Source organism: Pseudorasbora parva, chromosome 2 (assembly GCF_024679245.1).
Source record: "Pseudorasbora parva isolate DD20220531a chromosome 2, ASM2467924v1, whole genome shotgun sequence".
Taxonomy (NCBI): Eukaryota; Metazoa; Chordata; class Actinopteri; order Cypriniformes; family Gobionidae; genus Pseudorasbora; species Pseudorasbora parva.
In genome coordinates this window covers 6,541,472-6,559,560 of record NC_090173.1, presented here as the reverse complement: position 1 = coordinate 6,559,560, position 18,089 = coordinate 6,541,472, and the positions used below count along the sequence as shown (strand labels likewise).

Below are 18,089 nucleotides of genomic sequence, written 5' to 3'. Positions count from 1 at the left end.
TTGTTAAATGGCCTATACCAGAAGCCTTCAATCCTGCTCCTGGGGACCCACTGTCCTGCAGTTTACCGCCAACCCTAATTAAAGACAGGTGAAGCTAATCATGTTCTTGAGGATCACTTGATGACAATACTCAGGCAGGTGTGTTGATGCTGGTTTGAAATAAACCGGAGCAGGGTTGAAGACCTCTGACCTATTGCAGCTGTGTGACAACTGACAGCTGATATATAGGTTGATATATAGCTATAGGCTATATTTTAACAACTGACATGCTAAATATAGCCTATGGTTAAATATTTCATTTTTATAGCAACTATTATGCCTAGTTAACAGTTTATTTCTTATGTTAAATGTAGGTTAACTAAAATATTTAAATTGAATTTTTTTTTGTTAATGTCCAAGTACTTTTTTTATTCAACTCACATTGTAGCTTTTTAGGACATGGCCGCCTTCGACTGATTAGCCCAGCAAACCTGCGAACAATGGAAATATGAGCTTATCATCTGAGAGGAAGAGCTGGAAGAGCTTATACCAGGGTCTCCATTGTGCAGCCCATCCCAGTCCAGCTCCACCAAAGTCTCTCGCTCAATATACAAATGTTTTCTAATGCTTTAGCTGTTAATTAAAATTTCTGGTGTTTCTGGTCTTAAACAGAAGTTATATTGTATAAATAGTTGTAAACAGTAGTATGTATAGACCAATTTATTTTCATTTGTTAACAGTATGATCAGGCAAAATAAATAAAATGGTTGTAGCCAAGATTTAACATTTGTGTTCCGCAGTCTCGTTTTTTCTGTAGAGGGGATTAAAAAGAGAGATTCTGGAAACAAAATCTAAACTGCGGAAATTCTAAAAAACAAAAAATTCTAGAAAGTCAACACTGAGTGATTTTTAAGCGTGAGTAGGAGGGAGTGGAATAGATCCTATAGCGGGAGTGGGACAGAAAAATCAGCCCCACGCAGATCTCAAATTTGAAGAATGCAGAAAAACGAACAAAGACAAAAGAGAGCGAAAAGGGAAATGATAGACAGACTGATTCCTCTTTTTGAGAGAATGGTTGAGAATATAACATTTATGCAAGATAAAATTTGGAATCTAAACTTTATTTTGCCAGGTTACTCAGGGCAGGGAACTGGGAACTGTGTGAATGCCACCACTAGAACTTTTTGTTCAAGTTCAAGTGTAGGTGGATGTTGTGTATTGGAGCACTCAAGACTTAATTGGGGCTCCTTTTGAATTACTGAATTACTGCAGCAATGCAAACGAAAAAAGAAAAACGAATATTAGGCTGTTCTAAAAAAATAGCAGTGTTTGCATTTTTATTTACAAAGTCAAACATTTACTATACAAACTGAAAAATGCTTGATGATTTAGCGCTCTTGTCAATCTTATCACTTATCACTTCTTATCACTTACTGGTATGTTTGGGGTCACCGACTTGTTGAAACACCCATTTCAAGGGCATTTCCTCTTCGGCATCAGGCAACATGACCTCTTTAAGTATTTTTATGTACTCAAACTGATCAATGATCCCTGGAATGCGATAAATAGGCCCACCACCATAGTATATGACAAACATCCCCATATCATGATGCTTGCGCCGCAATGCGTCTTCATGCTGTACTGTGGCTTGAATTCAGTATTTGGGGGTTTGACAAATTGTCTGTGGGCCCTAGACCCAAAAAGAATAATCTTGCTTTTATCAGTCCACAAAATATTGCACCATTTCTCTTTAGGCCAGTCAACGTGTTCTTTGACAAATTGTAACCTCTTTAGCACATGTCGTTTTTTCCACAATGGGACTTTGTGGGGGCTTCTTGCCCATAGCTTGTCTTCACATAAGCATCTTCTAATTGTTACAGTGCTCACAGGTAAATTTAGACTTTCTTTGACCTCCCTGGAGCTGATCATTGGCTGAGTCTTTGCCATTTTGGCTTTTCTTCGATCCATTTGAATGGTAGTAACCCATTTTCTTCCACATCTTTCTGGTTTTGGTTGCCATTTTAAAGCATTTAATATCATTTTAGCAGAGCAGCCTATATATATATTTTTTGTGCATTTTTTCTTTATATGTTTTTCCCTCTGTAAAAAACTTTTTAATCAAAGTACACTGTTCTTCTGAACGACCCATTTTACTCAGGATTTTCGGAGAGAAATTCATTTTTTTTCATGGTTTTTTTCATTACAGAAATTCGTGGTTTTCTATTACTCTACTACACCTACTCAGGGGCATAGCACCAAATTTTGGGCCCTGGGTACAAACCATCTTGCTGGGCCCCCGTACCATGTATGTGTATGTATAGAAAACTGACTTCTAAGGCCCCCCCCCCCCCCCCCCCTGCCTCGGGCCCTGGTTACTCAGTACCCTTTATCCCCCCAGTCCCATGCCCCTGCACCTACTAGTAAAATATTTGCCATGTAGAAATATAATTTCTACCAAAAACAGTGATTGATCTGGTTAGTGATGTTGGACTGCTATTATTTTGAACACAACTGTGTGTGTGTGTGTATGTGTATATTATATATATATAGTGCTCCTTCATACTTGAGATTGTTAGTTCATCATTTACTCATCCTCAAGGTGTTCCGAACCTGTATGTGTGCATTTCTTTGTTCTGTTGAACACAAAGGAAGATATTTTGAAGAATATTTGTAACCAATTAGATCTTGTAAGCCACTGACTATGATAATTAATAAAAAATCAAATAAAAATATTGTATATATCAACTGTAAATGTCTTTGAATCTTTTAATTCTGACATAAAACAAGAACATTAAATCTTGCATAGCGGAGCTTTATTCCTTGAATGTTTGCAATAAAACATTAACAATGCATGACTTTCAAACCTCTTAATGAAACAATGGATGGCTTGCAACATGACTGTTTTGAAAGAATTACAGTAGGAATGGCAAGGCCATGGTACTGGTTGTCTCTGCAATTTCATAAATCATCTGTCTTGGAAATCTGAAACAATAAGACTACATATATATGCAGCTTAAAAAAAGCATACATGAACTTAAATGGTCTTCAATGTATGCACTTCATTACATACATTATCATCATTAGTTGTCATCAATGTGTGGTGGACATGACATGCAGGTACAAACACACTGCCAACACTGCTTTTTCTAACCATGTGGAAAATATGCAAAAACGTTATATTTATCTATTTATATACACCATCTCTCATCATTTAAACCATTGTCATGCTTTCTATAGAGTTTATGAATCTAAAATCCTAACATTGTTTGGTATGCACATAAATAATTATTTAATGGCGGCAACCTTCTTCACACCGCGGTGACGCAATCGCACTTCAACTGCGGCCTTCACTTTGGGACACACAGCTACACTGTTCATTCCATTTCTCTAAAATATTTCTTTAATTTAATAGCACAGATAATTTTCAGAACTGCTCCAGCACAACTCAAAGGATCTGAGTAAATTGTATCATCAAATAAAGCTTTACTGCTAAGACAAAAGCAGAGATCCAACGCCCTGCAATAAAGCAATACAACTCCCTAATCTGGAGAAAAGATCTCACAGAAAGAGTGTGACTGCCCTGTCCCTCTGCCCCCTCCATGCCATGTTGTGTCCGTGTCATAATGGTGCACACACACGGTACGCTATGTATTGTGCCAGATATCATGACTCTTTGAAACTATTTTCATATTAATTTGATTTTATATTTTATGCTGACAGTTGTGTACCATGGATTCATGTTTAATTATGTTATTTAAGTTCTGTCTGACCAAAATAGATGTTAATCTTGATTCATCTTGTATCAGTCCGAAATTATTACTTTAGTAGCATCACATCACAGAGGAGTTTGTAGAAGTTTCCGCAAATCCTTCCGTCAGGACAGATTCATACGGAGTCCCCCTTTAACTGGAGCATGGCGCAAAACATGAGGGGCAATCTAATTTCTGTCTGTAGCTGTTATTTATTAATTGCAACTCTCGTGACTATTACTAAAATTACACTCGTTATGAGCAAGTGTGTGCGACTCACTCAAAAGGTAAAATGGTTCACTCTGTAATCCTCTATAATAACAGAACTGACTAATTTATGTCTGTGAGGGACTGTTGTGATGGTAGACCAGCAACTTCCTTAAGCTCTGTGGCCGGTCGGCAAGGTAATAACCACATACCCTGGATCAGATGGCAGATACCAAACACTACCATCGACCCGTGTCTCGTCTCATCACAGTGCTCGCCATCCCAGATAACGAGCCCACAACAGGCTAACAAGGAAAATAGAAAGTACATTTGCACAGCAAATGAAGGGCTGGCTGTAGAAGAGGTAGTTAAGCAGCACCCTCTGCTGGACACCATTATCCATTCCACAACCATGCAGGCAATCATGCAAAGGGACAGCCGATCAAAACATGACATTGGTTGAGTGATCATGCACAGAACTGTTTAGTTTGTTTTCACTCAGCATAGAGTGATATGGTCTGTGTTGTTTCCTCCAAATTTCCCACACAGTTGTGCACATCAATGATACAAAGTAAGTGTTTATCCATCTTATACAATGCTGTTACTGCAGAATAAGATTTACAGAGATGTTCATATGTAAGATGTGCAGAAGACCCGCGGCCCTACGTGAGCAAATGTTGGTGTAAACACACAATTTGGATGATGGAGGCTCTCCAAATGATATTTCTTTGCAGTGTACTTGTACATTTGTAATGACAATGAACTTTCTATCTACAATTTAAACTTAGTGTGTAGAGATTGTTAATGCCATTGTGATATTTCCGCCTAAATTTAAATGATAATTTGTTAGTGTGATTAGTCTGTCAAATGTACAGTTAATGTATATTTAACTATGCATTTTCATTTATTTATTTATAAAGCACAAATAAACACAACAAAAGTTGACCACTGTGCTGTACAAAGAACAGTAATAAAAATAAGAATAATAAATAATAATAGAAACAACAATAAAAGATAATTAAAAAAAATGCATCATTAAATTTAAGCTTAAAAGGAAACTATGAGTTATAATGAATGGAATGCTTGATTTAAAAAGTAAGACTGTAACTTCGATTTAAATTCATATATCGATGATGCAGACCTCACAGATAATGGAAGACTGTTCCATATCCTAGGACCAGCCCCTGAAAACGCACGGTCACCTCGCAACTTCAATCTTGTTCTAGGATATGCCAATGTAATACTGTCTGAGGATCGCAAACATCTTAAATGCATGTGAATTTGGTTCAAAAAGCTATCAAGTTTAAGGATGCACAGTATATATTGTGCTGCAGTGCTGTGTATAGCTTTACATTTGTAATGTTATCTTGCCATTTATATGTGATAGTCATCCTGTTCATTCTAAAGTCACTTAATTTATGCATTTTATTTCTCCTTTCCTTTGTATACACCACACACACACAAACAAACACCAATGTAACCAGTGAACTTGATGGACATTAAAGTCATTCAAATGGAGTTCCCTTCTCCTTGTCCTTTTTAATTTAAATGATTAAGTGAATTTAACAGATACTGAAAAGTCTTACACACATGTCCTTCAACCAGACCGTTAGATTCTGTTCTTAGGCGAACGGGTAGACCTTAAATTATATTGCACCATATCATTACTGAATAAATTAAATATTGATTAATACTTAAACATTATTCAAAAGCACTTTGTCAATTTGGGTTAGATGTAGTATTGTCTGTTGTTGCCTTAAGAGCTGCATGTATCCAAAATTTAAGATATCAATTTACATAATTATTCTTAGAGAAGCAATTTTAAGCCTTGATACATTCCCATATTTATTGCCTTCTTGCTATAGTGAAACTAGTGGCTACACTGGATATTAGTGCATTGAACAATGCCTTTTATTATATTTATAAAAGAAATATAGGCTATACCGAGTCTTTCCGGAAAAAACTGAGCGGCTGGAGGCGTATTGTGTGGGCGGAGCTAAAGAATGACGAGCGCAAAGCTACAGCACGAGAGCTTTTGAAAGCTGACATCATGTTTGGAGAAGAAAACGTTACCCTAAATAAACTATGGCTATCAATCAGATTCAACTAATACATACAGTATTGTTCAAAATAATAGCAGTACAATGTGACTAACCAGAATAATCAAGGTTTTTAGTATATTTTTTATTGCTACGTGGCAAACAAGTTACCAGTAGGTTCAGTAGATTGTCAGAAAACAGACAAGACCCAGCATTCATGATATGCACGCTCTTAAGGCTGTGCAATTGGGCAATTAGTTGAAAGCGGTGTGTTCAAAAAAATAGCAGTGTCTACCTTTGACTGTACAAACTCAACTATTTTGTACAAACATTTTTTTTTTTCTGGGATTTAGCAATCCTGTGAATCACTAAACTAATATTTAGTTGTATGACCACAGTTTTTTAAAACTGCTTGACATCTGTGTGGCATGGAGTCAACCAACTTGTGGCACCTCTCAGCTGTTATTCCACTCCATGATTCTTTAACAACATTCCACAATTCATTCACATTTCTTGGTTTTGCTTCAGAAACAGCATTTTTTGATATCACCCCACAAGTTCTCAATTGGATTAAGGTCTGGAGATTGGGCTGGCCACTCCTTAACATTAATTTTGTTGGTTTGGAACCAAGACTTTGCCCGTTTACTAGTGTGTTTTGGGTCATTGTCTTGTTGAAACAACCATTTCAAGGGCATGTCCTCTTCAGCATAGGGCAACATGACCTCTTCAAGTATTTTAACATATGCAAACTGATCCATGATCCCTGGTATGCGATAAATAGGCCCAACACCATAGTAGGAGAAACATGCCCATATCATGATGCTTGCACCTCCATGCTTCACTGTCTTCACTGTGTACTGTGGCTTGAATTCAGAGTTTGGGGGTCGTCTCACAAACTGCCTGTGGCCCTTGGACCCAAAAAGAACAATTTTACTCTCATCAATCCACAAAATGTTCCTCCATTTCTCTTTAGGCCAGTTGATGTGTTCTTTGGCAAATTGTAACCTCTTCTGCACATGCCTTTTTTTTAACAGAGGGACTTTGCGGGGGATTCTTGAAAATAGATTAGCTTCACACAGACGTCTTCTAACTGTTACAGTACTTACAGGTAACTCCAGACTGTCTTTGATCATTCTGGAGGTGATCATTGGCTGAGCCTTTGCCATTCTGGTTATTCTTCTATCCATTTTGATGGTTGCCTTCGTTTTTCTTCCACGTCTCACTGGTTTTGCTCTCCATTTTAAGGCATTGGAGATCATTTTAGCTGAACAGCCTGAATATACCCAGAGTACAGTCTCACCTCTTTCAGATACACTAGGACACGATCATCATCAGCATCAACTCGCTTCACTAGAGGAGCAAATGATTGGGGTGGAGATCCAAGCTGAGGGGAAAACCATACTTTACAGACAATTACATCGGAAAGGGCTAAGCATATTGGCCCTCATTTATCAATCTTGCGTAGAAACGGGCGTATATGTTGCCGCAAGATTATGCTTACACTCCTCTCACCGCCTGATTTATGAAACTCTGCGCACCTCTGCAATCCAGGTGTACGCAATACTTGCCCTTGATAAATGTCGCGGCTGAAAACGATCGTCATTGGAATAACCCTATATATATATATATTCAAGTCGCCGCCTCCCCCACACCCTCATTTTACGCCATGGACACACGGAAGACGGCAAAGCGAAACTTCTCCGGCGTGGAGATCGGGCGCGCTCAATCATCTCACTAGTCCACTAGTCAGGGCACTGATTAGGACATAAGTCAATGGGCTGACTCCCTGATCAGTGCTCTGACTACTGAACTATTGAGATGATTGAGACGCGCCCAGCAAGACCATCCCCAGGGAAGTGGAAAAAACTGAATTGTTTTATTTGGGAGTTTAAAGAGTGGGATTAAAGACACCCACAAAAACAAAATATGGACCCAAATTACGAGTACTGTTAATAGTGTGGAGGTTGTGAAACACTCCAGCAGTTTAAATAGCTGTTTGGATGAAAAATTACCTATCACAATGCATTATTTTACAGCACGTTTTGAAACAATTAGTATTTAATTTCATATCACGGCACATGTATTGGGGTGTACGATATGATGTGATGTGGAGTAGCCTACCATTCATTCACATTAATAATTGCATGACAATTTGTACAATTCTTCCTATTATATTATGATTTATTATTAATGACGCTTAGTTATTTAGAAGAAGAATGCCATTATTATTAAAAAGAAGAATGTAATTTATATTATTTTGTCAGTCTGCATTATTCAGTCCCAGTCCATGCGCAGCTGCCGCACAGTAGAGGTGTGCGATACCGCTAGATTTGGTATCGATCCGATACCAAGTAAATACAGGGCCAGTATCGCCGATACCGATATCGATACTTTTTAATAATTAAGGTGGATGCGTCTTCAACCTAAATCAAAATGAATTTTCATGAATTTTAATTTGTTTTTGTGATTTGCATTTTGAGTTATTAATCAGTGCTACAAAAGCTTTTGTTCAGAAACAACTTTTGGTTACTTCTGCTTTATTTAAATAAACAAAGTTACAAAATGATTTCTTCACAAATATAAAAAATGTAAAAACAAATTCTCTTTTCAAGTAGCATGTTAACAAAAAATGTTTCTCCTCTTTAGTGCACTTTTTTTCAGGATTTTTTTCTTAAATGAACAAAGTCAAAGTTTTACTTCACAATAAATATAAAAAATGTAAAACAATTTCTCCTTGTAATACGATATAATGATGAAAATTAAAATGCGCGCGCCTGACTGCTGGTGGTAGCACTATAGTTGTGGGTCACGTGACGGTACAAAACAGGAGAGGGGGAGGAGAGCAGTGTCGAGCACGAGCAGCACTCTCTTGAGAGCTTCCTCTGCTCTGTGACAGCAGCAGGATTTGACAAACACGGCCAGGTCGCAAAACGAGAGAAACTGAAACTTAAGTATCGATCAATACCGATACCACCGTTGGTATCGATATTAGTATCGATCTGCCCACCTCTACCGCACGTTTTTTTTACAGTGAGTCATAATAGCATTTCTTTGTGAGTACGTTTTGTGATGTTAGGAATTGTTTTTCTGCGCACTTTCGCACTAACTCAAACGTGTGTACACCACCTCCTGAGCTGGCGTAGGATTTGAGCGTGCCGTACGCCAACGTCCATATTGATAAATCTCAAAGTCACCGTGGGTTTGGGTGTACGCACTTTTGATAACTGAGGGCCATTGGGACTAAATCTTAAACACGAACCAGTGATGTATCTGCTGTAAAGCCTGACAGGAGCTTGATGTCCACAATAACTATGTTAGTGCTTGCTTTTACACCATTGTACCTAAGTGTGTTATGAGGAAAATAAAGGTTTAGTCAACAGGATCAAAAACAGCTTCCTTTTGTAAGAGTCATAAACAAGAGATGGTTTGAGGACAAAGTCAAAGCAGTTCTTACTTCACTGTGAAGTTCAACATGAGATTGGCCCCAAGCAGTCGGCAGTCTCCAGTCAATGTCGCTTCAACGCTCAGTGTTTTGGTATCTTTAATGGGCGTTGGGATGTTGTAGAAACATGCAACCTACAATGAGTGCAGAGTAAAACAAAAAGCAAAGTAATTTGTGCACAACAAAGAGAGGGGATAAAACACTGACCTGCACAGACACACAAGCAGATCCTGAAGCTTTAATACTACATTTGCCAGGAACGTTCTTCAGCAGCTTCTCCTGATACAGTAGCCTGTTGTCCCGATTCACAGTGAAGCTATAAGAGTCTCCTCCTACCACTGAGGACTGTACGGCAACGGTGCTGGACCCGTCCAAGCTGAAGACTTGAGCAGCGTACACAGACAGAGCCACCACAGTGTCCTGAAAACGAGCACCAGATTAAAAACTCCACTCAATGATTGTGCTCATATTTGGTAGTCAGAGGCACCTGGGTGGAGGAGAAGCCTCCATAGGGATTCTGCTGGGTCACCAGCCAGTTGACAATGCGGTTAGCATAGCGCAAATTAGCCGCCGTGAGGGGCTGAATAGTGAGAACCGCTAGAAGCACATAAGCACTGATCTCAACCGCTAGAGTATCACCAGGTGTTGTCTGGGACCAATGGAGCTTAGGGCCTTAGGATGAGATGCAAGAGAAAGTTGATGCCAAATACAGTTACCAATAATCAAGAGACTGGTGTAAATTTCACCTTCAGAAATGGCAAGGTTGTCCAAGGCAGTTAAAAGCTGAGCTCGAGTGGTGTTCTCTCCAGCGAGACTGAAGGTGTAGGCCAGCAGAGCAGTGGCATAAGTGTTTCCCAGGTTCCCAATGACAGGCCTCAAGCAGGACAGAGCGTTGATAATGATGGGATCCTGAAAGCGAAGCAGATCTCAGACAACAGCCAGAACAGGAAGATCATTTGCAAGGAGCTCATACTGATACTGATGTTTTTACTGTGACAGAGATGCCTAGTTCAAGCAGCGATGCAACAATGTAGGCAGTCATGGTCACGCCATCACCAACTCCACCCTAAAACAGCAAGAAATTTGATTTAGAAGAACAGGCTCACACCAAGTCTATTGGTTAGAGCTGCACGACTCTGGATAAACTGAGAATCACTTTAGTTATCTAAAGGCTTCTGACATTTGTGACCTGAAAGAGCGAAATGGTGTAATTTAGAAATGATTGCATGTGTTTAAATGAAGATCTTTTAATGATTAATCATGCAGCTCTAGTTAGAACACATTAAGAAACTTGTGATGTACCTTCATGCGATTGTTGTGCAGAGTTCCCTGCTGCATGAAACAGCCATCTGAACGCTGCGTGCTGAGCAACCAATCCTTTGCACTCTGCAGGACATTTGGATCAATGAAGATAAATTGCCTCGCTAGACCAAAAGACCTCCGGACAAAGGCAGTCAACCTGGCCGTGGAGATGACATGTAGCAGTAAAGACTGTACTTAAACCTCTGTTGACATACACAGCATGAAACTCACCATGTATTGGAGTCAACCGAACCAAAGGTGCTGTATGAACCATCGTTGTGTCTGTAATTCAGTTGTCGTTGGTATCCTGATTAGGACAAGCCGCATGCAAATTGATCAGGAAAGGAGTTAGAGGGTTTAGTCCAGCTCCTCATTCGAGTGTCAGACTGTTTATAGAATTTAGCAGGATTGTGCAAAATTCAGAATTGGCCTTGAATCGACTCCGCCTTACAGGAAATAATTAAATTCATGACCATGCAAAGAAATACCAGTCACAACAGAAAGAATGTGTTGAATCTCACATACATTTAGTGTTAGGAAGGTTACTTTGTAAATGTAATTGCTTACTGTTATAAGTTACTCATTATAAATGTGGTTTGGATTACTTTATCAATGCAAAGCAATTTCCTTTTAATATGATTAGTAACTAATTGAATTACACTTTACCTCAGTAATACAACAATTACATAAATTTTGTAATTTAAAAAAAAAAATGCATTATATATATATAAGAGTAAATGGAAGTGACCTGTTTATATTTAACTTTCAGTTATGTTATTAAGTTAATAGTCTGTTTGAAGCTGGCACAAGAAGCAACAAACGTGTTATTGCACTAGCATTAGCAAAGTTATTGCTCATTGAATAAAGCAACATTCATCATAATACTTCATTCACATCATAACCCAACCATAAGCTCTACTCTTCTTCACAATGGTACCGGTAAAAAATTCAACATAAATTCTTTCAAATGTCAAACAAATGACCATTATAAATTAACAAATGTTTTCCATCACTCAAACCATATGCAAAGCATGCTGGGAACTAACAATGGTGTATCCAAATAAAATGCACAGTTGAGCTAATTCTCTTAAAATAAACCTTATTTGTAGGTAACCTTATTTTCCTTAATTTTATCAGCTTAATCAGTTCCTTAACTCAAGCCTCAAAATTGCTTACATTTCCTTAATTTTTTTAGGAAAGGATCTTGGTTTTATTTCTATACAACACTGAACCACAATTTTCCTATAAGTATATAATTAAAGTGTGTATATTTTTATAAAATCACCTTAATTTTTTGGTGAAAATTACCATGATTAATTTTACATTGTCATTCCTCAACCCTACATACATGTTCTAAAATATAGATAATGATCAATTGAAATAAAAAGCATTGAGGGGTTAATTTATTAGTTTTAATCCAATGTTATTTTCATTTCAAAGTAAACAATTTGGGAGCCAGTCTCAATTCGATTCTGAATTGTGCACAAGCCTGGAATTTAGTCTCCTATACATTTAAAGTGGATTTGGTCATCCATACCGCTTTGAAGGTAGCCCGTGGCGGTCTCTCGAATGGCTGCGGTGAGTTGCCCCGTGACCTTCAGGTACAGCAGGATGTAAATATTGGGAGCAAGAATGATCATATTCTGCTCTCCACATCCATATGGCATCTTTATGGGTCGTGCACTGAAGAATCTAGATGGGTTATTAATGTCCCCTACAAGGAGAAGCATAAAAAACAACATCAGAAACAAGTTATTCTGCCAAACATCTTGTCAGTTTCCACTCAAGTAAATGCTTTACCAATGACGGAAACTGAGCATCTGGCTGATCCCTGAACCACATTTGTTGGAAAGGTCACAGTCACGTCTTCAGAAAGAATGTTTCCTGCAGACCGAACAGAAAGGATCAGCATTGAACACTAGGCTAATGTTTGGCTGTGCAGGGAGAATGCATTTGGGAATCATTGAGTGCAAACAAACCCGGCGGACACAGTAACCAACTCTGGGTGTTTGTTCTTTCAACGCCTTCAGGCTATTAAAGCAATAAAACCACATGAGTAAAGCAGAATGAGTTCTGTGATCAAACGCCAGAAGGCTGATTAACACTTACCAGGACAAGTAGACTTCGAGTAACTACATCAATGCGTCCTCTCGTCGGCACGGTCACAGCCTCAGTGCCACATCGAGTCCGGGATGGCTCAGCTGATGCATTTACGGTCACGTTGACAGTTCCTGTGGTGACAGACAAGTAGTGAGCAACACCACTTACACTTCAAATTTAGAAACCCCAAAACTGACCGAGAACAGAAGCTAAGAGAACCCATTTGAAGGTTTTTCTCCCATTGGCACAAAGACAGGTTGAATATGGATCAGCATATGGTTTAAGAGTGTAGTTTGTAGACGAAGCTGGAGTCACTTTAACCTGCCAAAGAAACACAGGTAGTACATGGAACAAAGACACAGGACCATCTTTATACAGATACATTTGTAGGATTTGTGGGCAAAGCCAACGCAAGTGAACCGTCAAAGTGGTTCATTCAATTAATTCCAAAAACTCAACTCCAGACCCAAATTGACAATATAGGACCATAAATAGGCTCCATATAGTCTGAGGCCTAGTAATTAACACATGGATGATTGGTACCAAGCAAGGCACACGTTCACTGGGGAACTCATTAGCAGCGGATCTACATATTTAAAAAAATAAAAAATAAAACTCATGCAAAGTATCTTGGGACTAATAATATATTTGACGCAAATACTGTTTGCTAATAGTCCCAAAAAGTTTTCAGAATTGTTCCACGTTCTGTTCAACATGGTTACAGCCTTGCTTTGAATAGTCTTTTTTTTAAGTAAAATAATTTCATTACGTAATGATTTAATTTCTGTAGGCAATATATATTTTTTAAAGTAGGCAAGAGAACCCTGGGTTCATGAAGAACGATTCATGTTAGAGAATTGTTATTAATAAAGATTGGATCAGTTGTGCTCCTTTTGTGGAATACTTGATGCAGCCACATTTTACACAAATAATTTAAAAAAAAAACATGACAGACCATGATGCACTTGGACAAATAGCTGAAGACTGTGGCCTTCAGATCAAAAGACTCCCCACGGATGATGGAGTATGGCAGGGAGAGCTCCAGGAAGAAGGGCTGGAAGACCGTCATCAGAGCAGGAGGAGCCAGACCGAAACCTTGCTGGAGCCATAGCGACACTGACAGACAGTTGAAAAGACACAGAGCCGCTCGTGACAGTATTAGAAGTCCTCGCTCTGACGCGCTGAAATCCATGGAGGACGATCACGGCTCTGGACAAGACCTGACAGAAGACTAATGGTGCATGATCTGCACTGGACAGAGAGCAGTTAATCAGTAAATCTGATGTCCACTCACCATATAGACTATGTCAGCGCTGTAGTCGCCAGTTTCTCCAACAAATACTTCACGGTCACTGGAAACAGCACCACATTTGAGCGGCTGCTCGAGCTTTACTATAGTCAGCTCACTAAATGATGGGTTGTCAGGAGAAGCGGGTCGGAGAAATTTAACAACCCTTGCATCTGTAGTGAAGTATGGGGATTTGTAACCACGACGAAACTCTGGAGTCACACTTGCCTGGGGAACAATGAACCGAATCAGTTTCTTGCGAGAAAGAAATCGGCATGTCACAAGATATAAAGAGCATGTCGTACCACCAGATTCAGCTCAGCTTTAGGAAGATCAGCAGTGTTGAGGGAGAAAGTGGCGAGTCTGTTCTGGTTTGTGGTCAGATTCAGCAGCAGTTTGGTGTTTGGCCAGCTGTTACCATCCAGGAGATACACAGCTTTGTTCACAATTGGAGTCCCATCAAAACGAGACACTGATATCTGTTGAGAAAGAGCAAGGTTAGGAACCAATTTAAAGGCTTCTGCGACCAGAGATAAGCTTTTACTTGCCTTTCCATTAATCACTGATCCGGGTTCAAAATAATCAGAGAGGTCCACAAACATGACCTTGCCGACTTCAAATGTAATGGACACGGTTGCAGATTTTGACATCACTACATCTAGGAAAAAAGAAACACCGGATATCCACATCAACTTCAAAACACATACCGTTGGTTCAGCTCTGCCAATAGCTCACCTGTTTCCTCCTCAGTGATGTTGACAGTTACAAGAAAAATATCTTGCATATTATATTCAAATTTGGTGTTGAAAAACTCTGATGCATCAACAGTAAGCGAGGCAAAGCCAGTGCCATTCATCTGGTAGAAGAAGTCACATTTAATTCAAGAACAAGCAGGAGAAACCCTTCACTGTAAGGCAGACACCAGTCACACCTTTGTGGTTTTATTCAGACACCAATGGGTGAAATCAGGAGCCACAACATACGAATTTGGATTACGGCACACTTCCACCAACGCTTGACCAGGTACAGGTTGGCCATATATGTATCTGGGAAATGAGTCCAAGTGAGAAGGAGAACAAGATTAAGAACTGACCAACCACAAGACAAGAGAATGGAAGCCTCACTCACTTGGCACAAGCCTCAACTTTCAGTCCCACATCTCCAACACTGTACGTCTGTGGTACGTTTACAGTCATGGCAAACTTGGGCAAAACTAAACCAGAAACAAGACTCTTTAGATTAAGACCTCAGCTCTTTTGTTGAACTGCTGTACATTATACATGCAACTTACCGTATTTTTTCACCTCAAAAACTTGAGATCATCCGGTCACCAATAAAAGCCTTTAGCATGTACATCCCCACCTGAGCCTCTGAGTTTAACTCATGAGAAAGCTGCAAGATCCACCCTGTTGAGGACACGTTTGTCCACTGGCCAATCCGGTTATTATGATTGTCCTATTAAAATAAGTAAACAGATCAGAAAAACTGCAAACATACAAAAAGCTTAAACCAGCTCCATTTAAAGACTTGCACTGAAGTAAGTTCTTACCTCCAGCACGACCAGATTGTACTGCAAGGACAAATAAGAAATAGGCATTTAAAAAGCAAACACTAACCGTTTTGCATTCTTCAATCAATGCATTACATGTTATTTAGGTGCACACTGTTCAAGCCTTACCATCTGATCAAAAGGCACAAATATGGGATTCATGGTGACAACTCTGAAATTCACTGCAAAAACAGCAATAAATGCTCATTGTGCACTTGAAAACAATCAGAACTGTAATATTCAACTAAGGGTGACGAACTGCTCACCCGTTTGTCCGGGATTGTAGATGGGTTTGTCTGTTTGAATGAAGGTCAAATTCAGGTAACGTCTGAACATGACCTTCCTTTCTTCGGTCGCTCTGAAGGCCCTCCCTTGAACATCCACCTTCAGCTTCTGCACAGATTCTCCATCTACTCGAGGAGCCTGTAGAGAAACTCTGTTGATATACAACAAACCAGTCCAGAAAAAGCCAGGTCTCATGATAACAGACCTGGAAATTAAAGCAGCGGTGAAACGGCATAGAAGAAACCTGCCGCACAAGTTGAGTCGTCCTGTTCTTGTCATCAAGCAGAGAAACCGTCATCGTGAGACTCTCTTGTGGTTTCAGAAGACTTGCACACAATTTGGCATCAGATCGAGACTCAATCACTGCAGGGAATGTCACCATGAAGAACCTGGCTACATCATGATGTTTAGATTCAGACACCAAAAAGAATCAGGTCAGAGCAAGTACATGTTTGTTGAACATTCACAATCAATGTTCTTTGGATGCCAGGCCTGTTTATGGCCAAAAAAAAAAAAAAAAAGCCCAAAGTGTGGGGGTTAATTAAAAAAAAAAAATGAATGAAAATCACTAATTCTAAAACGAAAGTAAAATATGCACAGCCGCTTGAGCATTCATAACGGTGCGGAGCAAAAAACAAATTGCTTTCAATTAAGTCCTATGGAAGTTCAGCTTCCAGAATGAAGCTAAAGTGCACACACCATGACAGTGTGGCCATGAATTATAGACTTTACGTTCAGTTTAGAATTAACGCAAAGTCAAGGGCAGGTTGCTTGAATGGTAAGGTCATTAGCCTATTATTCTTAAAAAATAACACAAGGAAACAGTACAGTGACAAACTTGCATAACTGGGCGATTTTACATTCCACTGAAAACAAATCTTCAGTCATCTGGTCAGTCAGCTCAGACACGTGATGAAATCTGACTCCTGCGGCGACTCAATTTGAGCTCTTGACCCTTTACTTTAACTACAGTTAACTGGCCCTCCGGGGGCTTGATTTCAGTCCTCTGTGAAAACTTACATAACACAGTTTGGGTCTGTAAACCCTTCCCAGGGTCATTAACAGAATAGTTAAGTTAATGACTGAACTCTAGAGTCAACTTGAGCCAAATATGACTCCAGTAGATGACAGCTGTTTAAACGCATAAACTCAGCTAAAGGCTTGGAGCGCTATCCGTGAGATTACACACAAAAGGACAGAGCATTGAGAATCACTAAAACGCAATAAACTGTGGCTCAAACTAAAAGGGGATTGTATTATAGCAGTCTTAAACACCCATTTTTCAGTTTCCAATTTACCAAGCGGCTGGACAAGAGTTTAATTTGCTGTGAAATATTCACAAATCAGCAAGGTTAAAGAGGACACTTTAGAACCACAAGCTCTTTACTGTGGTCCTTACTGACACTTAAAGCTCACGGTACTTACGGGCCTGATGTCTGTCCATCAACACCAAAGAGGAAAAGGGCTAAAATGAGCCCTTTCCAAACACAAATCTCCCTCACAGCCATGAGGAGCAATCATCCAAGACCACACAGAAGTCTTTCAGAAACCTGCAGCACTTCTGTACAGATTCACACTGCTCTACAGCATAACTCTGAATCATCTGCACTCATGGCAGCATTATTGAAACTCTTAATAATTGGGATCAGGTTGATTTAGCACTCACAGGGAATCAGGCCCTATTTAGGGTGGAGCCCCGGTAGCCTAACCACTGGGTTGCCAGAGTGACACACCCTGCGTCTCAATCAGCTCCCTAGATCACTAGTCAGGGCACTGATCAGGACATAAGTCAATGGGCTGACTCCCTGATCAGTGCCCTGACAACTGAACCAGGGAGCTGATTGAGATGCACCCACACTTTGTGCACTGTTCGATTTCTGTGTACAGCCTTTATGGAGCGGGTCAAATTGACCCTAATTGGATTCAATACAATTCCTCAAAAATCTAATTTCATAAAGTCAAGAATTTACAGCAAGTGTGTGCTTTCTGCATATGAATTTCTTGCACTTCACACACATGGTGCTGGTTTTGCTGTCGCACTTAGATGGGCACACCTCACATCTCTTCCGTTTTTTCCTATAATCTGTGTTCCAAAGCTGAGTTCTGACTCAACCAAAGCTACAGTATGGGACAGCTCATTATTCACTCA

At 39.5% G+C, this 18,089-nt stretch overlaps 1 protein-coding gene, 1 long non-coding RNA gene and 1 pseudogene across 2 annotated transcripts; all 3 read right to left on the bottom strand.

Moving 5' to 3' along the window:
- Positions 1-431: 431 nt before the first annotated feature.
- On the bottom strand, positions 432-17,438 carry LOC137048352 (alpha-2-macroglobulin-like protein 1; annotated as a pseudogene).
- LOC137089337 (alpha-2-macroglobulin-P-like) lies at positions 9,868-12,630 on the bottom strand. The gene is made up of 7 exons (XM_067452907.1): positions 12,519-12,630; positions 12,256-12,432; positions 10,950-11,025; positions 10,719-10,875; positions 10,408-10,482; positions 10,163-10,325; positions 9,868-10,088 (listed from the first exon to the last, which is right to left on the bottom strand). The coding sequence occupies exons 1-7, from the start codon at positions 12,628-12,630 to the stop codon at positions 9,868-9,870; spliced, it is 981 nt and encodes a 326-aa protein (XP_067309008.1).
- On the bottom strand, positions 12,703-13,081 carry LOC137091240 (uncharacterized). Its single transcript, XR_010908058.1, has 3 exons — positions 13,016-13,081; positions 12,828-12,949; positions 12,703-12,749 (listed from the first exon to the last, which is right to left on the bottom strand). It is a non-coding gene; the product is annotated as an uncharacterized lncRNA (long non-coding RNA).
- Positions 17,439-18,089: the final 651 nt, after the last annotated feature.